The 23,427-nt window shown below is 37.1% G+C and overlaps 1 protein-coding gene across 17 annotated transcripts in view; it reads left to right on the top strand.

Annotated features, from left to right (window-relative positions):
* Positions 1–23,427, top strand: part of FMR1 (fragile X messenger ribonucleoprotein 1) — a 65,700-nt gene that overhangs the window by 35,914 nt on the left and 6,359 nt on the right. For 10 of the 17 annotated variants that reach the window (XR_011163596.1, XM_069064251.1, XM_069064250.1 and 7 more), the window contains exons 8-14: positions 596–766; positions 862–940; positions 4,947–5,056; positions 5,691–5,825; positions 6,418–6,480; positions 16,916–17,002; positions 22,233–22,428. Coding sequence is in view for 16 of the 17 variants with exons in the window: in XM_069064251.1 (XP_068920352.1) it covers positions 596–766; positions 862–940; positions 4,947–5,056; positions 5,691–5,825; positions 6,418–6,480; positions 16,916–17,002; positions 22,233–22,428 (841 nt within the window). In the remaining variant the exon portion in view is untranslated. The remainder of the gene's footprint in view (positions 1–595; positions 767–861; positions 941–4,946; positions 5,057–5,690; positions 5,826–6,417; positions 6,481–16,915; positions 17,003–22,232; positions 22,429–23,427) is intronic. The other 7 variants (XM_069064257.1, XM_069064255.1, XM_069064253.1 and 4 more) reach the window with 3 other exon arrangements.

Genomic DNA, 23,427 nt, shown 5'->3' with positions numbered 1-23,427 from the left:
GGGCTCCATTACTGACCTTCAGCAAGTTTCTTATTCATTTTTTACTTGTTTCTTTTTTGAGGCTCTTCCCACTTCAAGAAGTTGTGGGATGTTAAGATATTTTTGTGTAATTTGAGCTTCTTTGATACCTGTAGAAATTAAATATCTTCTGGTATAATGAAAAATGGGTACTTTGTTAATTTGTGCTCAAGTGATTATTTCATTTGCTGCTTGTTATCTTTTGTGTCCGACAGTTACAAGTACACAAGTCTGTTTCCCTTCTCTTCTGTAAAAGAGTTTGTAAGCTTTCAGATAGTTCACATTAAAAAAAATACCAGATATGCTTAATTTTCCTTTAGTAATATGCTAGAATTATGATAAATTTTTGTAACTAATTGTAGTTAAAGAGGCCCACTATTTCTTGTGAGTTGCCCTTTTAACTAGACTTAATTTCCTTATTGATCTTTGAAAGACTTTAACCTTACTTTTGTACAGTTGGATTCCTTTCAAGCAAAATGGTGCTTTAGATTTTGCATACTTGTTTAAATTAGGACTAGTATAAATAGAGTTTAAAAAATTTTTAAACCAGATTAACTGCCCTTGCATTTCTTTTCAGAGTTCAAGACAGCTTGCCTCAAGATTTCATGAGCAGTTTATTGTCCGTGAGGATTTGATGGGTCTAGCAATTGGCACTCATGGTGCTAATATTCAGCAAGCTAGAAAAGTACCTGGAGTCACTGCTATTGATTTAGATGAAGATACTTGCACATTTCATATTTACGGAGAGGTAAATAAACAGTAGTCTGCTTTTTATTTTTAAAATAAAAATCTGCATTTTGTCTCTTTGATGTCTTAAAACTTTTGTTTACTTCTATATCTTAGGATCAAGATGCAGTGAAAAAAGCCAGGGGTTATCTTGAGTTTGCAGAAGATGTAATCCAAGTTCCAAGGAACCTAGTAGGTATGTTCTACTAATACGTCCTAGTAGTATGACCATTGTTAAGTATCATACCAGTAAGTACCATGCAAGATTTACATGTATTTTGTTGGTAGGTATGGATGGTTTGGGATCTGTATGTCCTCCATGGAATGGATATCAAAAGTCCATTTGAGTATTGGATTATATGGGTGGAGTTGTGTTTTAGTGAACGTAAAAGGATATTGGAATTGGTTTTCTATCATTTTTGTTAAAATACTAAACTATTTTTTAGCTTAGAAACAGTCTAAGGTGTATGATATTTGTGTCAAATAAATGTATATGTTTGTATTATTTATTTATGTCAAATAAATGTTAAAAATTGGTAGATGATTTGCAGATGTCTTGATAGTTCTAAAAAAGTAGCACTCAAGAGCAAATACTCATTAGCCTTTCTTCTAGAGCTCTGTTTGATGCCAGCTTGTAGTCTGAATAAGAGAGGACCAGAAGAGGGCTGGCTCTGTGATTTCATTGGCAGAAGGAACTCCTTGATGAGGAGACTCCCTCTTCAAGGTCAATTGGCACCTTCTTGGCAGCTTACAGAGTTTTATAAGATAAGATTTTTAAAATGTGTTGGTATCATGGGGCTTTATTTTATCTTTCATAGGGTAAAAAAAATGTGGAGCTTTAAAAGGACTAGATTCAGTACCAGATCTAAATTGATAATAAAGTAAAACAATCATTCCCAGGACTTTTAATAGTTTCACCAAGGAACCTCTTTCAGTCAAAGTCATTCTTCATCCTTAGTTAACTAGAGTCCTGTTATTGTGTAGTTCTTACCAGCCTGAGTACCAACAGGTAGGATCACATCTTATTTAAAAAAAAAAAAAAGAAAGAAATCTGAAATCATTGTATTATAGAACATATTGGGCCAAAAGAGTGACATATTTTTAAGAGATTAACTGGTCAAAGGACAAGGAGTTATATATGCTTCCTTTATTATACATGATTCATATTCAGAAGATTTGTATCCCCATCAGCAAAGTAGTGTCATTGTAGGGATATAGAAATAATCTCATAACTAAAACAGGTACCCATGATCTTCTTAACTAGAAGTTTTCCCAGTGTTCTCATAAGGAGAATAGAGAGGCCCCAGATGAATAGTTTATCTGGAGACACCTGCTGAGTAAAATCAACTTGATAGCTTTTAGTTTTCAAGTACAATGGTTCTTTGTTAAAAACTTTGGTTTGCTTTGTGAATGTTAGCAATCATCATAAAGTATTCTTTATGTTACAATTGGCAGACAAATTGGGGTGGGAGGGGGGTTGTGATGTGGCCAATTTTCTTTCTAGGTCTGACAGGATGATTTATGATTACATGATCAAATATTTTGTGGAAAATTTAATAAATATCTTATATGTTTCTTGAAATTTGACTCATCCTTCAGCGGGGGAGTATGTCCCCATTTATACTCTTGAACAATTGATTTCTTTCATTAGCTTTGGTTAACATCACATGCTACTTGGTATTCACAAATAACCCAAGATTTTAATAGAAAATATTACCAAAGTTTCCCTTTTCTTTTTACTAAAATTGTTAATTTATTTTAAAATTTAATTGTAAATCTAAATAATTTAAGAAGGTATCAATGACAAGAATAGGGAGCAAGCTGTGAGAAAAGGTTAAGTGTGGATTAAGAACAAGCCACACCCTTGTAAATCTAGGGAGGAGTTGGATATTTGTAGGGAAGGAGAGTTGGAATCATGCTGAGGTAGTATTGCCAGTGTGGACTGTGTTATATGGAAGGGAAGGATAAGTGATCTGGGGCTAATCACAGAGCAAGAAGGGGATTGTCTATTTTTAAGAGACTTTTATTAGAATAGGAGAAACAGAATATATATCCTCACTGTTGAAATTATTCTCACTCTGTAGGGTGGATAATATTAAACCTATGGCCACTGTTAGCCCCTTGGGTGGAGGTTTTCATAATCCGTACTCTTTAGGGAGCATTTAGGGCCTGGGGGAAAGCTCTTGAATACATTCAAGATTGTGATGCTGTCTGTAAGTCATCTGTGAAAACTTTTCAACTTGTATAAAATTGCTAGCAGTTTTTTTTTTAAAAGAGTAGTTCCTTCATTATATCCTATGAAATCAATCCACAATGGCAACACTGAAAATACTAATTTCTCAAGTAAATCTATGATGAATGCTATGAAAAGGGGGGAGAATAAAATGTTAATCTCTAATCTGATAATTGCTCAAATATGGCTTTGACATTTAAATAAATATTAGTGAATAATACATTTCAATACCATTTAATAGATACTGTTTATATTTCTCCAAAATGACAGGCACCTAAGTTGGCATAGTCAGGATTTGAACCTAGGTCTTCTGACTCCAAATTCAGTGTTCTTTCCACTGCATGTTTCTGCCAGGATATAGCATAGGTTAGTGCAATAGTGTAGGGTTGAAATAGAAATGGAGGCCACTTATCCATACATAAGGATCTCTTTGGGCTGCAGGTTGATTTAATTTCAAAATGTAATGTTTTCTCTGTTTTGTTGCATTTTTATTTCTTTTGCCTATTTATTTCCCAATGACATTCCAATGTGGTTTGGGCCACACTGAGGAGTGTTGTGGGTGACGTGTTGAACATTACTCTGGTGTAGTAGATAGAGCACAGTGCTGACTTTGAGGCCTGCCTCTGTCATATACTGTCTGTGTGACCCTGGGCAAATCACTTATCTTGTCATTGTTTTAGGTAGTCCTTTTAAGATTACAAGTTGCAGAGAAGGTGGTGAAATGGAATAGTTAGAGGGAACTTCCTCCCCTGGAAGTTACTTACGCCAGTAGGAATTGAGAGTATATAGAGTCCTAGATTGATTAGTGGATGGAACACTGGGCTTGGTGTGAAGAAGACATGAGTTCAAATCTAGCCTCAGACACTTATTAAGCTGTGTGACCCTGGGCAAGTCACTAACCTGTCTTAGTCTCAGTTTCCTCATCTGTAAAATGGGAATAATAACAGCACCTCCCTTAAAAGGCTTTTGTGAGGATCTAATGAGATAATATTTGTAAATCGCTTAGTGCATGAATGCTATCTTGTTGTTACCATCATAATTGTCGTCATTATCAATGAAATCACAGGTCCAGTACCTTTACCTGTAGACCACTCTTATCTTTAATATGTTAACACAATAGCTTAGAAGTGGTCATAGAAGGACAGATTGCTATAATGCATTGAGTGTTGGACTTTGAGTTCTCAGACCACCTCTGACACTTAAGCTGTATGGTTCAGGTCAAGTCACATAAACTCTCAGTGCTGGATTGCTTTCTGATATTAGTGGGAGTTCCCACACTTGTGAAATCACAGATTTGTGAGGATAACCAATTAATGTAGATTTAACTCTGTATGCAGCAGTAGAGGTAATAGGTCAACATTTGAATGCTTGATATAAGAGAAAACTTCAAACCACCAAGAGTAAGAAAGTTGAATGGGCTTCCTTGTGAAATATTGAAGCTAAAGCTGGGTAGCACCTTGTTGGGGATGGTAAAGAACAAGTTCTTGGTCAAGTGTAGGCTGGACCATGTCACCTCTTAGGTCCCTCATAGCTAAGTCTATGGCAAATTCTTCAAGCCATTATTTGAATGTAATGTTTGACTCTTTTTGTTTTAAAATTCATAGTAAACAGCATTTATTTTGAAATTTGAATTTCTTATCAAATGGCCCCCTTTTTGTCCTTTCCCTTTTGTAGAATTACTTATCCAGAAGGGATGTTATACAACAGCACACAGCACAGCAAATACTCACTGGGAAACAAATTTTCCCATTTCTGTGAATCTTAATAGATGATTCAGCAAGTGTCAATTGAACTGAGCACCTGGTTCAGGCCCAAGGAACGAATAAGGCTCACTCTTTTTCATGTAAAATTCCTTTATTGGATCAGGATTCTTTTGCAGTTAATGCAACAAATAAGCTATGGACATAACTAAATCATTGAATGCAGAATGTTTCTTAACTCAGTGATTCATTCTTTATTTTATCCATAGGCAAAGTAATAGGAAAAAATGGAAAACTGATTCAAGAGATTGTGGACAAGTCAGGTGTTGTAAGAGTGAGAATTGAGGCTGAAAATGATAAAAATGTTCCACAAGAAGAGGTAATGTTTTGCTTACATATTTTGGTTTTTATAGTTATCTTATAAGGCCACTGTGAGGTTGCATAGGCCTAATGTACATTCAGTGTTGCTGATTAAAATTATTTTCTTGACTGCAAAGAAAAAAAAAAAGAATGAAATTTGTTACTTTTTCTGACTTTTACCACCTTTTGCTTAGTATTCTTATAGTATTTTGTGCTTCAGATTTACATCTGGCATATTAGTTTCTCTTCTCTAGCTCCTTTAGTTACATTTTAGAGCCCTTAACTTCATTTTCACTAACATTTTGAAAGCATGCTTTCTTACTCAAAAGCATGTTGATTTTCTTTGGATTGATATGTATAAGTAAGGAACTAACAAGTACCTAAATTCTGAAGTATTGAAACTATGTTGTATTGTGAAAAAAATATTTCATGGTAGTGTTAGTTATGATATTTCATCTTGATTGTTAGAATGATACTTACGAGTTATATAACTTAAATCATTATTTTCTGCTTTCACATTAATTTATAATGGTGCATGCTAAAAACTGTTGTTCATTTTAAAAAACTAAGCCATTGTTGTGATGTTAGATTTCAATAAGGTCTTAAATGTTGGTGCTTTTTCTCTCTCTTATTTTTTTATTTTCTTTGCCAAGGAAATTATACCACAAAATCCCCTACCTTCCAATAATTCAAGGGTTGGATCTAATTCCTCAGAAGAAAAGAAATACTTAGATTTAAAGGAAAACTACCCTCATTTTTCTCAGTCCAGCAGTACAAAAGTCCAAAGGGTAAGAAATATTTGTCACTTTGAATTAAACTTTAAAGAAGGAAAAAAAATCTCTTCCGTTTAAGTTACAATTCACAATTACTATTTCAGTTAGATGAACTCTGATGAAAAGAGGCTTACAGCCCTCTCTGGTGGGCCCTCCTGCTCTTTATGTCATATGTTTCCCATCTGATCACCAGCTTATGACGCTTCACAAACTAGAAAATAATAGCTACTTCACAGTTGATTCACAGTGACAAATCTTATGCTGCGAACATAGGCTGCTGGGTTGAGCTTAATGGGCAAGTTTTTCTTTTGAGGATAAATTGTTATAATGTCCGCTTAATATTTTGCAACCATAGTAAGATAAAACATGCTTTTTATCGATCTCCAAACAAGCTGCAAATTTTAGGTGTGCCAGTAAGTACCTTATCACCACAGTTTACAAACTTGTTTAGGCTTTTAAATATTTGGCTGCCCTTTAAAAAAAATTCAACCGTGTATATTTCAAAAACAACTGGAAATTAAAATAAAAGTCTTGAGTTCAGGATTCTGTGTATCGTTTGTTATAGTTAATGATATCACTAACACTTGCATTCCTTACACTGCTTTAGGTGTTAGTGGTTTCATCAATTGTAGCAGGGGAATCGCAGAAACCTGAAATCAAGTCTTGGCAGGTAGGAAATCAATCACCCTTGTTGAAACTACATTTAACATTTTTTTTGTTTCCCTTTTTTGGTCCGAATGCAAGTGTGTGTGCGTGCATATACCATATGTGTATGTTGTGTATGCGCTGGACCACAGGGGTTTATGAAGAGTGACCACAAGCTGGGGAGGACATATTTTATTGTGATTCTCACAATAGATATAGCTCTTATTTTATTTTATTTTATTTTTTTGGTTGTTCTTGTGAAGAATTAAAACATTTCAAGCTGTAACTTTTATTCCCTTAGGGTACTTACCATGAGAAATCTATGATTTTATTTTTGGAAATTTTCCAGAAGCTAGCATAGGAAACTAATTTTTTTTCCTTGAATTTAGACTTTTGCAATACTTCTTTAGGCAATCACATTTTAGACTAAATCATAAAGCATATGATTATTTTAATATCTTTTGAAGGCTGTTAGAGGGTTTGTTGGAATCATCTAAGAGAATTTTCTTCATTCCAGGTTGATTCCTGATTTTTCCTCCAAAGTACTAGGAACCTTTTTATTTATTTCTAGCACTGACTTCATTTAATAAAGATTTGCTAATGTGAGTTTAAATTTGAATTACTTTAGGTATAGAAGCCAGATTATTTTTAAAATATATTTTTCTCCTTGCTTCCCTTCTTCCTTGCAGCCTGCCTTTTGTCCATTCTGTTGCTTCATCTTTGTTATCTAAAAAGTCCTTTTTTTTTTAAAAGCGCAGTATAATACTGAATGAGACCAATAATGAATGAGTAAACAAGCAGGGACAGGTGATGGACTTCAGTGTGGGGATGGAGGAAGGAAGCTGCGGCATTAAGAAGAGCCAGTTTTCTTGCCTTCTTGGTCACCTGTTCTGGGGCTTAAAGGGAGGCATGAGTAATGGCTAAGAGCATAAACTTCTTTGTACAGTTAGTGTTTGGAGAATGAGAGTAGGCAGGAGTGTGTTTGGTGAGGCATACCAGCAAAGATAATGTATAAGGAAGGAAATCCCTTGGATTATTGCCTGAATGGATATGAAATATGTCTTTGTATTGCAGAAGGGAATCCTTCAGTAGAGGGGTTGATTCCTGTTGATTGGGGAGAAGGGTGGTATTTGTACAGAGATTCTGGATCAGGAGAGTGCCCATGGTAAGGATACTTCTCTAATGGAATGTGTGTGGATGCTTGGGTACTACAAAGAGGAGAATTCCAGAAAAATTGTCTTTAAAAAAAAGAGGAAAGAATTTATACAATAACAGCATTTTAAAGACAACTTTGAAAGATTTAAGAACTCTGATCTGTGCACTGATCAACTACAGTTCCAAAGGATTAATAATAAAACCTGCTAACCCACTTCTGCTGCCTGGCAGAGAGAGAATAAACTCAGGGTGCAGATTGAGGCATATTTTTCAAACATGACCAGTTTGTTTTGCTTAATTCTTTGTATGTTTGTTACAAGGCTTTTCTTTTTCTTTTTTTTTCTTGGTTAAATGAAATAAAAAATAAACTAAAAATTAAATGCATTTGGAAAGGGTGTACACTTAGTGTATTTGCTTGTGTGGTTGAAAGCAAAAGACTACTTTTTGGGGGAAGAAAATTGTCAAAAACTGGTAGAGAGAAGACTTTTTGGCTTGCCTGTTCCCTGCTTGTAAAATATAGATAATACAACTACTGCTTTTTACTTTAGGCTCAAGTAAGATAATAGATGTAATATGCCATATAAACAACACACACATTATATAAATTATATGTTTATTATATAAATGGCAGTTGTCATCCTTTGCAGCTCCCAAGAGAGAGGATAGTAAATAAATTGGTGTGTACTCAAGAGAGGAGTATGTTTTAAGCAAAAATTGTACAAAGCTAGAAATCTTTTGAGAAGTTTCATTATTTACTTGTTCATTTATTTAGTGAACCTTGAGGGGAACGGTATCTAAAGTGCATATCCTAACAAGTAGATGGGATGTTTGGTAATCCTTAAAGTACTGTGATTGTCGAAGGAACTGACTCATAAAAAGAGATATTCCTTTCTTTGACATTAGTTGTTTATTGCTTTGTAGCTATTGAAGGTCTTTACAGGAAGGATAAAAGTTCTTGTTGTTGAAGGTTCCTATTGTAGATTTGAGAAAAGCTTATTTTAGGCTCTCATATCCTTAGGACTGGAATGATGGTAGTAGTAAGATAGTGATTGTTACTGTTTCAAAGAGGAAGACCTATCCTTGTTGGGAGAGAAGCACTTTTTGATAATTTATAACTTGTGAAAACACCATCTATAGGCTTTTTACTTGAATGGCTTTTGCTGGGCATGTGGATTAAAACCAGAATTGTAATGGAAAGTCACTGATATTTGCTCTCTTAGGCACAACATTTAGGCTCTCTGCAATTCATTTTCCTCTTTTCTCAATTAAGTAGATTGGTCCAGGTGATTGTCCTAGCTCTAAAATTATCTGAAGTCTAGCTTTTTCATCCAGGGCTGATTGGACCGAGAGAATTGATTTACACTAACCAAAATTTACAAGTGATTCATATACAAACTAGAATGCTGATTTATTCATTTAGAATGAGCATTGGTAGGTATCGTGGACGTTTTAATGCCCATTTTCTTCCCATTTAAGGAATAATAAAAATAACAACTAGCTTTAATATTTGCAAAGCACTTTACACATATCTCATAAGGTTTTTTACCACACCCTTGTGGCTTGTGCTATTATTATTCCCATTATAGATAGGAGGAAATGGGCTTACAAAGGGTTAGGTGACTTTAGAGCCATAAATGTCAGAGACAGGATTCAAACCCAGATCTTCCCTAACTCTAAGAGCAGTGCTCTGTTCACCATACTATACTGCTTCTCTCTTCTAGACTTGACAACAATCCACCATCATTCTGTGTTGATTTGTCATCATATTGTTACCTTCCTTTAAGCAACTTTCAGAAGATGGCCCAGTTACCAAATCTATACAATAATTTTGTATTTATTTACATATTCTGCTTCTTGACTCTTGATGATATATTGGGAGACCCCTTAATGTCATTAGTAAGTTAATCAGTGAGGTGTGATGGAATGAACCTAAAGTCTGGAGAATCCTGGGCTTGAATCTTGCTTCTAACACTAGCTATGTGACCATAGCTTTCTGAAGTAGCTCCTTACACGCCCGCCACTGTGCTAGCAGCTAGGGAGAAAGACCAAGAAGAAACAGTCTCTGTTCTCACAGGGCTTATATCCTAACAGATACAACTTGTATACATATGAGTATAATAAAAAGAAATACAAGGTGGATAAGGAAGGCACTGATAGTTGGGGGTCAGAGGCTGCTGACGGACAAGACTTCATGTTGGAGACAGTATTGTACCTAATTTTAAAGGAACTGTGAGAGTCTATGATGCATTAAACCTCTTTCCTTATTCATGAAATAGGGATAATACATAAAGTAGTCTTACAGGATTGTTGTGAGAATAAAATCAGATAAGTAATGTACTTTATAAATCTTAAAGTATGGTCTAAATGTCATCCTTGTAGGATGAGTAATTTCTAGAAAATATTCCTTTTTTAGAATCATAGCATATTTGTATTTGAAAGGGCCTCAGTGGCCTAATCCAACTCTTACCCAGTCTTAAATTCTTTCTACAGCATTTCTTTTTTTTTCTAATGCTTTATTAACTTCTGATTTATTTCTGATCATTCATTTCCACCAGATTTTGAGTTCCAAATTTTCTCCCCGTTTTTCCCCTACCTACTGCCCCAAAATAGCAGTCCCACAGGATATCCCCTCCTCCAGTCTGCTCTTTCCCATATTTTCTCCCATACCCCTTTCGACTTTTCCAGTGGATCTTTATGCCCCAGTGCCTGTATATCCTATTTCCCAATTACATGTAAAATAGTATTAATAATAGTATATATATATATATATATATATTTTGATTTTAAAACTTTGAATTCCAGATTCATTCCCTTCCTCCCTTGTCACCCACCCTTACTGGGAAAATAAGCAGTTCAGTATAGGCTGTACATGTGTGGCTAATGCAAAACAATAGCATAGTAGATATATTGTAAAAGACTGACTATATTTCCCTCCCTCCTATCCCACCTCCCACTTGTTCTATTCTCTACTTTGATCCCATCCCTTTTCAAAAGTGGGTGCTCCCAATGTCGCTCCCCCCCAGCCTGCCCTCCCTTCCATCATTCCTCCTCTCAACCCCTTCCCCCCTATTCTCCTGGAGGGTGAGATACCCTATTTAGTGTGTATTTCATTCCCTCCTCAAGCCAAATTCAATGGAAATAAGGTTGACCCATTCCCTTTTGCCTTCCTATTCTTCCCCTCTGTTGTAACAATTTTCCCTTGCCTCTTCTGTATGGGATAGTTTATCCCATTCTGTCTCTCCCCATCTCCTCTCATTATATTCCTCTCTCACCTCTTAATTTCACCTTTTAAGTATCGTCCCTTCCTGTTAAATTGGTCCTGTGCCCTCTATCTATGTATACCTGTAAACATATATACACACATTCACATATGTATTTATATGCCCATATACCCTCATATATAGACATATATATATATATATTTCTATTCCCTTCAACTACTGAGAAAAGTTTCATAAGTTACAATTGTTATTTTTCCATGTAGGAATGTTAATAGTTCAACTTTGATAAGTTCCTTATGATTTCTTTTCCCTGTTTACCTTCTCATGCTTCTCCTGCTTCTTGTATCTGAATGTCAAATTTTCTATTCAACTCTGGTTTTTTTTTTTCAGAAAGAATGCTTGAAAGTCCTCTATTCCACTGAATGACCCTATTTTCCCCTGAAACATGATACTCAGTTTTGCTGGGTAGGTGACTCTTGGTTTTGATGCCAGCTCCTTTGACCTGTGGAATATCATATTCCAAGCCCTTCGATCCCTCAGTGTAGAAGATGCCAGATCCTGGGTTATCCTGATTGTGTTTCTACAATATTCAAATTGTTTCTTCCTGGCTGCTTGTAATATTCTCTCCTTGACCTGGGAATTCCGGAACCTGGCTATAATATTCCTAGGAGTTTTCTTTTGGGGATCTTTTTCAGGAGGTGATCGGTGGATTCTTTCAACCTCTATTTTGCCCTCTGGTTCTAAAACATCAGTTTTCTTTGAGAACTTCCTGGAGGATGATTTCTAGGTTCTTACTTTGATCTTGGCTTTCAGGTAGTCCAGTAATTTTTAAATTATCTCTCCTGGATCTATTTTCCAGGTCGGTGGTTTTTCCCATGAGATATTTCACATTGCCTTCTATTCTTTCATTTTTTTGTACCTGTTTAACAGCATCTTGATTTCTCATAAAGTCACTAGCTTCCATTTGTTCCAATCTAATTCTGAAGCAATTATTCTCCTCATTGAGCTTTTAAGATTCTTTTTTCATCTGGAAATTTGGCTTTTTAAGGCATTCTTCTCTTCATTGCCTTTTTGAGCCTCTTTTGCCATTTGAGTCAGTCTGTTTTTTAAGGTATTATTTTCCTGTCAGGCTGTTGACTCTCATTTCATAATTTTCTTGCATTGTTCTCATTTCTCTTCCCAGTTTTTCCTCCCCTTCTCTTATCTGCTTCTTAAGGTCCTCTATGGCCTGTAACCAGCTCGTATTTTCCTTTGAACTTTTGGGTGCAGGAGTTCTGACTTCACTGTCTTCCTCCTGTTTCATGCTTTGCTCCTTTTTTCCCCAAAATAGGAGTGTAATGTTGGAATCTTCTGTCTGCTTTGTTTCCTTTGCCTGGTCATGTCACCCCTCAGTCACTTGACCCCTGGGCTTTTTGCCACAGTAGGCCTCCTCCACCAGACAGGGGAGCTTTCATCCCAAACGCTGGGGTTTTCTCAGCTTCCAGAGGTATTAGATGGGTGCCGTCTCTGAGGCCTGCACTGGACACACACCCCAGGTCCTCCAACCTAGATGGCAATCCAGATCCAAGAAGGTTAAAGCAAGAGCAATTACCCCTCAGACTGGTGCTTGGTCCCCCCACACTCTGCAGGCCAGGAGCTGAAGCTGCCACGTGGCGCTTGGCTGGCTGTGCCGGCGTCTCAGTGGCTTTTGCACTCCCACTTACTGGGTCCCAAAGTCCAGACTGCACTGACCTCTCACTTTGTCTTTCGCATCTGTGTGTTGATAAATCTGGAAATGGCCACAGCTGCTGCTGATCTGGAGTCTCTCTGGCTGGTGGCTGGTCAGGCCCGCCCTGGGGCTAAAGCCTCACAGTGGGGCTGGGCTCAGCTCCCAGAGCACTGTGCTGGCCAATTCCTGCCGGCCTGTTCTCAGCGGGAGGTTGGCTTCTCTGTGTCATTTTGTGGGTTCTGCAGCTCCAAATTTTGTTTAGAGTCCCCTTTTTACATGGATTGGGGAAGGTGGAAGCTGGAGCCACGGGGAGGTCCTGCTACTACTCCGCCATCTTGACTCTGCCCCCCTACAGCATTTCTTATAAGTGGTCATCCAGTTTCTGCTTGGAAAACCTCATCTTTTGGGTAAACTCTACTCTTTGAGGCAGCACATAAGATTTGGAGATAAATAATTATTGGGGAAGTTTCTCAGGGACTTAAAATTTTGGCTTTGTCATTACTACCCATTGGTCCTTCAATGGCAAGAACAAGAAGTCTAATCGATAATCCTGCAGATATTTGAAGACTTTCCTCCCTCCCCTAAGTCATCTTTTCTTTTTCTTTTTGTTTTGAGGGGGGGAAGCAGGGCGGTTAGGGTTAAGTGACTTGCCCAAGGTCACACAGCTAGTAAGTGTTAAGTGTCTGAGGTAAAATTAGAACTCAGGTCCTCCTGATTCCAGGGCCAGTGCTCTATTCCCTGCACCACCTAACAGCCCATTGTTTTTTCTTAAGGTTAAAAAGTCTTCCATTCTTTAACCCAGTCATCATTGTGGTCATCCTCATCTAGATCCAGTTCAGCTTATATGGCACCCAGAGGTAGAGTCAGTGCTCCACAGTTGGTCTTATGGATCAAAGTGCAGGGGGATTGACACTTCATTTGCTCTGAGCACTATCTAATAGTTCCAGGTTCCATTGGCTCTTTTAGCTGTGTCATTACAGTTTTCATTTACATCAAACGAGGTCAGCCATAACCCTTGGGGTTTTTTTGCTTTGTTTTTTTGGGGGGAAAACTAGACTTTCCTGTCTTACCCAGACTGGAAGCTCAGCAGCTACTCATGGGCCTGGATCCAATATTAGTCAGTATGGAAGCTTAAATCAGCTTTGTTTTTCATATGTAGCCTGGTTGACTTCTGCTCCCCAGGCCTCAGCATATTGGTATGGACGTGGATGGACACCTGATGAGCTTTATCCCTACTGCAGCTCTCAGAACTACTGAACTTGATCAATCCACCAGCATTTCAAGCAGCAAGGACTAGAGGAGTGTATCACCACTCTGTGGACTCCTTGGTCTTTTTTTCAGATGATCTTCATTATCGTGTATCCTATATTCCATACTTGGGCAATTTGAATTTATCTATCCAATGCAAAGACTTGTCATTTTTATCCCTCAGAAATTTTATTTTGTTAGCTTTTCATTTTATAAACCTTTTAGACTTTATGTATCTATTTCTTTTGGATAGCTTGCCAGCTGTCTCAGTTTTGTATCAACTGAAAATGTGATCTTAATCCAAATCATTGATAAAAATATTGACCTTAACAGGACCCAGAACAGAGATCTGTGTTATGACTGTGGAGACATTGCTTCAAGTTGACACCTATCATTTATTTCTGAGTCAACCTAACTACATTATCATCCAGTCCAAATTTCTCCATTCTGTTTATGAAAATGTTGAAATATTTTGGCAAGGGGCGGCCAGGTAGCACAGCAAGTAAGAGCACCGGCTCCAGTGTTGAGAAGACCTGGAGATCGAATCCCGGGCTCAGACACTTAGCACCCACCCAGAAACACCTGGCCGTGTAACCTTGAGCAAGTTACTTGACCCCAATTGTTTAGGGGCGGCCAGGTGGCTCAGCGAGTAAGAGCACCGGTTCCAGTGTTGGGACGACCTGGAAATCAAATCCCGGGCTCAGACACTCAGCACCACACCCAGAAATAACTGGCCGTGTAACCTTGAGCAAGTTACTTAACCCCAATTGCTTAAAAAAAAAAAAAAAGAAATATTTTGGCAAATGTTTTTTTTCTTCTGGGTTCATTGCATTCTACCTTATCCTAAAGGAAATGAACTTAGTCTGCCATGCCCTTTTCTTAATGGGCCATGCTGGTTTTAAGTGACCATTTTCAAGTGTTCATAAACCATTCCTTTTTTAATAGGCTATCTTTTATCAGGAGTTGATATCTAAGTCAGCCTATAGTTTGAAATATCTAACTCTTCCTTTTTGGAAAATTGGCCTAACATTTACTTGTTTCTGATTCAGTGGCACTTCACCCATTCATCCCAATTCCTCAGAGATCATAAACAATGATTTAGCAATTACAATGCAAGTTCTTTCAGAACACTAGGACATAATTCACCTAGGCAAAGTTACTGAAAATGCTTTGTCAACTGAAAAGCACTTCAAAATTATGAAATTTTATTAATAAGGGTTTATACATTTAAAGCTGGAAGGAGCTTCAATCATCTAGTCAACCCATTCATTTTATAGATAAGGATACCAAGGTCTAAACCCAACACCTGGAAGATGTGGGAGGGCGTGGACACAAGGGGATTGTATTGAGAGATGTAACTTTTTTTCTGTGATCAAAGAGGTGGGGAAAGTATTTGATGATGACAGAATGTTTGTTGCCTTCACTGTATCTCTCTTTGGGAGCCTTAATTCAGCCTTTACACTTCCTTTGCTTAGTACTTTTCAGTTCTTTGATCCAAGGCCATAAAACATATTTGTAGACTAAGGTTTTAGTTACATTTGTTATCTCTTGGCCCAGAGAATGTTGTTATGTTTTTTAGATGGCATTTTGGAAATAATGTAAAAGTCTGTTTTTGTACAGTTATGTTGAATATGAGACAGAAATGATGCTGATAAAGAAGAAAATATTAGTTCTATAGAATTGAAAAAAATTCTGCTTTTTCTGAATGCTTTTCTCTAACACTTCATTGTGTAGCTCCTGTACTTATAGGTGCCCCTGGGTTTTCAAGTAATAGTTTCAGCCATGAATATTAGACAGTGAGGCAGAAATGCTTCCTAATTTTCTGCTTTGTATTTACCTGTCATGGGCAACAGAAATTTAAAAGTCTCTAGGTTCCTTGTATTAGTCTTTCCAGTAATCTTGAGTATAGCAGCTAAGATTAGCTGTAGGCACATGACTTTGCTATCATTGTTAGTAGGATGGGACCTGGAGACCACAACAGCCGAGGGAGTTTGACCACCATTCCCAGTACCCTTTATTTTCCATATTGTCTGAGCATATTGATATCAGTGTTAACAATAGCCTCCTGTCTTTCCGTTCCTTGTCATTATCAATAGTCTTTTGGATTCCTGTATTAAGAACTATGTAACTTTGCCAGCTATTTTGCGTAATTGCCGTTCAGTCTCTCTTGGTTAGATCTTTTTAAACTAAAAGTTTAAGAGAAAAAGATACTGATAGTAAAATAGGAGGGTATTTGGTGATTTTTTTTTGACCAATTTCTGTTGATTGACCAGAACTATTTTTTAAAGAGCTGTGATTTTTTTCAGGCCCTATCTTTATGTGAAGGGTGTCTGACATTATATAATTAAACTTTCCTTGATATTTCATCCCTTTATACCTTAAAAACAGAAATATTATCTTTGTGAACACTGTATTTTGTACTCTGTCAAAATGGATGCCCCATTATTAAGGACTTCATTTATTAAGCACGAACTATGTATAGCCAGGCACTATGCTAAGAAACAGGGACACAAAGACAAGGGCAAAAACAAAATAACCTCAGCCCGCAAGGTGCCTACCATGTGCATATCCAGGTAATTAGCAAATAAATGCAAAGTAATCATGGGGTGCATGAGTAACACTAGGTGATTGGGGGGATCGATCAGGGTCTCCTAGGGAAGTCTGGGGACCAATTTTGCCAGTTCCTTTGATCGTGTTTTGCTTTTGATGTATAAACAATCTGTAAATTTGAACTAAATTTTATTGTTATCAAAAGTGAAAATGAGCTAGATGAGGAGTCTATTGTAGTTTTCAATAGTCCTTTTCAAATGTTCATTATTGAAACTCCACTTAATGATTGTGTAATTTTAATTTGTATAGTGTTTATATCTTTCGTAGTTTATGTGTATGTGTGTGTATGTTTTAAACCAATATGCAAACCTTATTCAATTTGGTAATTTCTAAAAAGTGCAGGCTTGTGACTTCATGAGTGCAGGGTACTTATGTTGATTTATCATAATTCACCTCTATAAAATGGAAGGTATACTGTTTGAATATGAATGTATAGTCATCATTTGTGTGCATTGGACCAATCAGGTTTGAAACTTGTAGCTTTACAAATGCTTTTATTACTGCAATTTGTTTTTCAGGGAATGGTACCATTTGTCTTTGTTGGAACCAAGGACAGCATCACCAACGCAACAGTTCTTCTGGATTATCATCTTAATTATTTAAAGGTAAGCACAGGAGCAGTTGTGAAATTGAGAAACTTTCTTGCATAAGTACGGAAATGTCTTATTCAGGAGTTCTGGGCTTTAGGAAATGTCCACTTGTATCCATCCCATCATATTTCTCCTGAAAACTCCTTGCTTAACTTTGACTATCTTAGTAATCCCCTCTACTTGAGTTAGGCAAACCTCAATTTACCATCCTTTCTTGTGGGTGGAGGAAAAGGGTTCTTTTCTTGCCTTGGTAGTTTTTCAAGGCTAAATCTTACAGTTTTGTAATCTTATCTTGTGTAAGTCTTATGATTTTAGCCTCCAAAATCACTGTTTCTATTGTTCAAAGCAAAATCAATATATATTTATTTAACATTAACCTTTTAAAAGTGTTTTTTTTGGTGTATTTTATTTTTATTTCACACTCCTAGGTACAACCTCCTGACCACCAAATGATCCCCCTTTTATTACAGAGAAAAGTGGTAAAACAAAATCTGACACAGATTTACTCCTTACTGATAGGTGAACGGTGAAGCCCTTGTTTTTAAAGCATGTACATCTTAGTGCAATCTCTCCACTTTCTCTTTTTAAAAATTTTTTAGTTTGCATCATTCATTTCCACAAGATTTTGAGTTACAAATTTTCTCCTCATTTTTCCCCTATCACCACCCCAATACAGTGATCCCCTCCCTTAATCTGCTCTCTCCCATATCTTCCTCGTACCACCTGATTTTCCAGTAGGTCATGGTGAATCTCTATGCCCCAGTGTCTGTATATCTTATTTCCCAGTTACATGTAAAACAATAATAATAATAATAATAATAATATATTTTTTAAACATTTGATTTTAAACCTTTGAATTCCAGATTATTTCCCTACCTCCCTCATCACCCACCCTTACAGGGAAGATAAGCAATTCAGTATAGGATGTACATGTGTGTAGCTATGTAAAACATTTCCATAGTGGATATATTGTGAAAGACTGACTATATTTCCCTCCATCCCATCCCACCCCCGACTTGTTCTTTTCTCTACTTTAATCCTGTCCCTTTTCAAAAGTGGGTGCTTCCAACTTCCCTCCGCACCAACCTGCCCTCCCTTCCATCATCCCCCCTCTCATGCCCTTTCCCCCATTCTCCTGTAGGGCGAGATACCTTATTTAGTGTGTATGTCATTTCCTCCATAAGCCAAATTCAATAAGAGTAAGGTTGACCCATTCGCTTTTGCCTTCCTGTTCTTCCCCTCCATTGTAACAGTTATCCCTTGCCTCTTCTCTTTGAGATAATTTACCACATTCTGTCTCTCACCATCTCTTCTCATTATATTCCTCTTTCACCTCTCAATTTCACTTTTTAAATATCATCCCTTCCTATTCAGTTGATCCTGTGCCCTCTATGTATACCTGTCTACATACACACACTCACATATGTATTCATACACATATATACCCTCCTATATAGACATATATATGTATGTATACATTTATATTCCTTTCAACTATCCACATACTGAGAAAAGTTTCATAAATTAGTTATTGTTTTTCCATGTAGACATGTAAATAGTTCAACTTTGATAAGTTCCTTATGATTTCTTTTCCCTGTTTACCTTCTCACACTTATCTTGCTTCTTGTATCTGAATGTCAAATTTTCCATCCAGCTCTGATTTTTTCATCAAAAATGCTTGAAAGTCCTCTATTCCATTGAATGACCATATTTTCCCCTGGAAACATGATACTCAGTTTTGCTGGGTAGGTGACTCTTGGTTTTAATCCCAGCTCCTTTGACCTCTGGAATATCATATTCCAAGCCCTTCAGTCCCTCACCATAGAAACTGCCAGATCCTGTGTTATCCTTATTGTGTTTCCACAGTTTTCAAATTGTTTCTTCCTGGCTGCTTGTAATATTTTCTCCTTAATCTGGGAACTCCAGAACCTGGCTGTAATATTCCTAGGAGTTTTCTTTTTTGGGATCTTTTTGAGGAGGTGATCTGTTGGATTCTTTCAACCTCTATTTTGCCCTCTGGTTCTAAAATATCAGGGCAATTTTCCTTGAGAATTTCTTGGAGGATGATTTCTAGGTTCTTTTTTTTTTATCATGGCTTTCAGGTAGTCCAATAATTTTGAAATTATCTCTCCTGGATCTATTTTCCAGGTCACTGGTTTTTGTTTTTCCAATGAGATATTTCACATTGCCTTCTATTTTTTCAGTTGTTTGGATGTTTAATAGTATCTTGATTTCTCATAATGTCACTAGCTTCCATTTGCTCCAATCTCATTCTGAAGGAATGATTCTCTTCAGTGAACTTTTGAGATTTCTTTTTCCATCTGGCAAATATGGCTTTTTAAGGCATTCTTCTCCTCATTGGCTTTTTGGGCCTCTTTTGCCATTTGAGTTAGTCTATTTTTTAATGTGTTATTTTCTTCAGTCAGATTGTTGACTCTCATTTTATAATTTTCTTGCATCATTCTCATTTCTCTTCCCAATTTTTCCTCTACTTCTCTTATTTGGTTTTCAAAATCCTCCTTAAGCTCCTCTATGGCCCGTAAACAGCTTATTCTTTTCTTGGAAGCTTCTGGCAGGAGTTCTCACTTAGCTGTCTTCCTCCTTTTCCATGCCCCGATGCTTTTTGTCCCCAAAAAGGAAATCCAAAGTGAAGATTGCTGTGTTTCTTTGCTTCCTTTGCTTGCTCATGTTGCCACTCAGTTACTTGAATTTTGAGCTTTTTGCCATAGGAGAACTCTGCTACCAGAGAGGGGAGCTTTGTCCCAAATTGCTAGGGTTTTCTCAACTGCCAGAACTATTAGTTGGGTGCCCTCTCTGAAGCCTCCACATATTCTGGCAAACTGGTTGTGCACTCCAGAACCTTCACCCTAAACAGTGATCCAGATCCAAGCAGGTTAAAGCAGGAGTGATTACCCCTCAGACTGGTCTCTTGGTCCCCCTACAATCTGCAGACGAGGAGTTCTGAAGCAGCCATGTGGTGGCAGCTTCACGGCTGCAGTGCCTCAGCCACTTCTTCCTCCAGGGGGTAAAATACCTGGCCGCACTTCCGGACTCCTGGTTCACAAAGTCCACATTGCACTGACCTTTCACTTTGTCCTTAACATCAATGGGTTGATAATTCTGGAAATTGTACTTTCTGTAGATGAATATTTTAAGTTATTTTTATTAATTCAATTTGCATTATTCTCTAAAACTTAATGTTTTGGTTCAGTCTGCCTTGGTAGAGAGAGTTCCACAGAGACAAAATCAGACCCTTACTCTGTTGATGATGAATTTGTCTCAGTGTTGACTGTTGAGAATTGGAGCCTAGACTGCAGGGATTTAGTGGTAGCTTGGTGTTAAGAGTACTGCAAGTCTGGAATTGTGTGTTCTTCTCCCAGCTCTTGCTGTTTGACTAGAGAACTGATTTTATTTGGGGACCTCTCAGTCTTCTTGTCTTTATAATGAAATGTTGGTCAGCTGATCTGGGAGGTCCTTTATATCCCAGATATTTTGTAGTTCTGTGAAATTGTGGTATTAGCATAAATTGACATTTAGAGATGAGTTTGTAAACCTTCCACAGACTTCACTACTTCAAGTATTTCATGTGTATGCATTATACTCGTTACTGATAGAAATTATATTTTGTTCCTGCCTTAGGTGTTTTGATGAGTTGCATTTGTGTATGTGTTTTGTTTTTTAAACAAAACCAAAACGACCCCCTCATCTGAGGGGTTCACCCTCTGGTTGATGTATGTGCTCTGAACATAGTCCTCAGATGATGGAGACATAGTCCATTGCTGGCCCGTACTGCATATTACAGTAATTACAGCATAATACATAAACTCCAGATTTGCCCTAAGTGAACCTGGGTTCAAACTCTTTAAGTTTTCTACTGTAGAATTTCAGGCAAGTCATTTTTCTTTTGCGGGGCCTTCTTTTTATCTCATTTGTAAAATACAGGAGTTGAACAAGCTCAAAAATTTTGTATTTTTTCACCTTAGTAGGTAGTACTCCCGTGGATTATTAGCCTTCAAGAAACTAGGGTCATTTTGACAGTGTAAAACACATAAATAGCAAATTAATCATTTCACATGATATTTTCAACTTAGCTGTTATACAGGTCATGTATATGAAAATCATAATCAAATCATCATTTGTAGTAAAGATTTTTCATTAAAAAGTAGTGTAATTTTTCTACTGTAGTATTTATTGAGCTATTTTATTAATAGTTGACTTTATTTTTAACAACTAAAAATTCCTGATTATAGAAAAGGGAAAAAATAAAGCATTTCCAACAAGGTCATGCATTTTATATAATTCTGAGAAGTAAATATTTAGACTTTAAACACCCATTCTTTATAGTGACTTCATGAATTAAAATCAGTCTTTTACCGTAAATAGTTGTTTTATGGGATATGATTGTCCCAAATCATGTAATCTTAGGGTATGGGGGAGAAAATGCCCAATATATGTCAATAATTATATGCTTTGAGCATATTCCTTAGATGATAGAGATGTGGTTCATTGCTGACCCATACTGCAAAGCATGTTACAGTCTGGATGTTGTTTACTTTCCACATACTTCAGTACTTCAGGGATTTCATGTGTGTATATTACTCTGTGTGCATTTCATGTGTGTGCATTACTGATAGAAAATATATTTTCTTCCTCCCTTAGTAGCTGGTTTGATGAGTTGTGCTTTTTTTTTCTTAAACAAAACAAAACAATCCCATCTAGGGCTAACCCTCTGAATGATGTATCTGCTCTGAACACAGTCCTTAGATGATAGAGATACAATCCATTCCAAGCGTTCACCTCTGTAACTATTTATGACTATGCATCTGGCCCTGCTGTTTTTTGATAAAGTGGGATGTTGAGACTGGGAGAGCAAAGGTTACAAATTAGTTAAAGTTGTGCCCTGACTTGACTGATCAGTAGAATTATTTCATAAACATAATCATGATCGTAAGCTAGTTGAGAGTGATAAAAGATCTAAATGATCAGACAAGAATCTGTAGCATTCTAGTGACAAAACTGGTTGTGTTGTATTTTGATTCTGCAAAAATTGATAATTTTTGTGGTAAGTTGTTTGTCAATCAGAATATCCTTTCTTCTGACTTGGCTTTATAATAATATTGATAGTAAATTTGGAGCTGCCATGAGAACTTTGCTAGTATACCTTTTAATCAGAAGAAAAGAAATAGAAAGATCCTAAATAAAATGGTTATTTTTTAACTGTTATTTGGTATATTAATTTATACAGGAGGTAGACCAGCTACGTTTGGAGAGGCTGCAGATTGATGAGCAGTTGCGACAGATTGGAGCAAGTTCGAGACCACCACCGAATCGTGCAGATAAGGATAAAGGCTATATGACCGATGATGGCCCAGGACTTGGCCGAGGTAGTAGGCCTTACAGAAATAGAGGACATGGTAGACGTGGTCCTGGATATGCTTCAGGTATAAGATGAAGAATATTGCTGAGTAATCGTTTCTCTTCATCATCTTAGAGTTGCTAATTATTGACGTGCATTGGATATTCTTTCCCTCACCCCCCATGATTATATGATTTTGGAGAGCCATGCCCCACAAAACATAACTATTTACAGTAAAAATCTGACAAAACACATTCAGCCCATAGAGTGAGTATAAGGAATGGGTATTTTAAAGCTCCTACATGTCTGTGAACTTGTAACCAATTCTCTTATTTGGGGGATTTTTATTTTCATCTGGACCTGTTGTTTCATTGGTATGAAGAGTCCCTCCATCAACGCATATGGAAGCCTTGTCTGTAACTTCCACCCTTAGAGAGTTGTCTGGGTCAGTGATTCTGTCATCGTCATGCAGTTAGTATGTGTCTGGGGCAGGATTTGACCTCTGATTTTCATGACCCCAGGACCAGTTTTATGTCTGTTGTAACACTACCTCTCATTTTTCTGTATCATCTAATTTGCACTTTGGTTACGGGGGATCTTGTTTTTGTCAGGTATGTGTTGGTAGTACATGGTCATAGGACAGATCACAGATCCATAATTAATGTTTCCTTTAGTGAGTTAGCAGCCTCTCATCTTATATGCTGCAGGTTCTAGCAAGGTAGTTTCAGGGTGGTTGTCCCTAAGCCAAAGTAAGTAGTCATGTTTCACTTTCATGCCTTTCTTATTCGCCTACCTTAGCCCCTTGATTCTTTCTTGGCTCCTTCCAGCTCTGCCTGTGTCATGCACTTGTTATCACTCTCCTTTGGTTGTAGAGTAATCCCTGCTAAGGTATTAACTGATAGCTTTGGTGTTAGCTAATAACTGCTTAAAATTTAACCCTTCATTTTACTTACTGGCATTTTAATAATAACTGGCATTTTAAAAGGACACTCTTGAAGATGGAAAAGCCTTTAAGACCCAAAGGATTGAAGCTATAATGGTGGAATAGCAGGCATTGAGTTTGAAGGTTGGCATTGGGTATGGT

The sequence above is a fragment of the Petaurus breviceps genome, unplaced genomic scaffold (genome assembly GCF_028583685.1).
Source record: "Petaurus breviceps papuanus isolate PSGF00001 unplaced genomic scaffold, PetGlider_PUasm1.0 90626, whole genome shotgun sequence".
In the NCBI taxonomy this organism is placed as follows: domain Eukaryota; kingdom Metazoa; phylum Chordata; class Mammalia; order Diprotodontia; family Petauridae; genus Petaurus; species Petaurus breviceps.
Note: the sequence above shows the minus strand (reverse complement) of the source record. Positions and strands in the feature narration are given on the sequence as shown.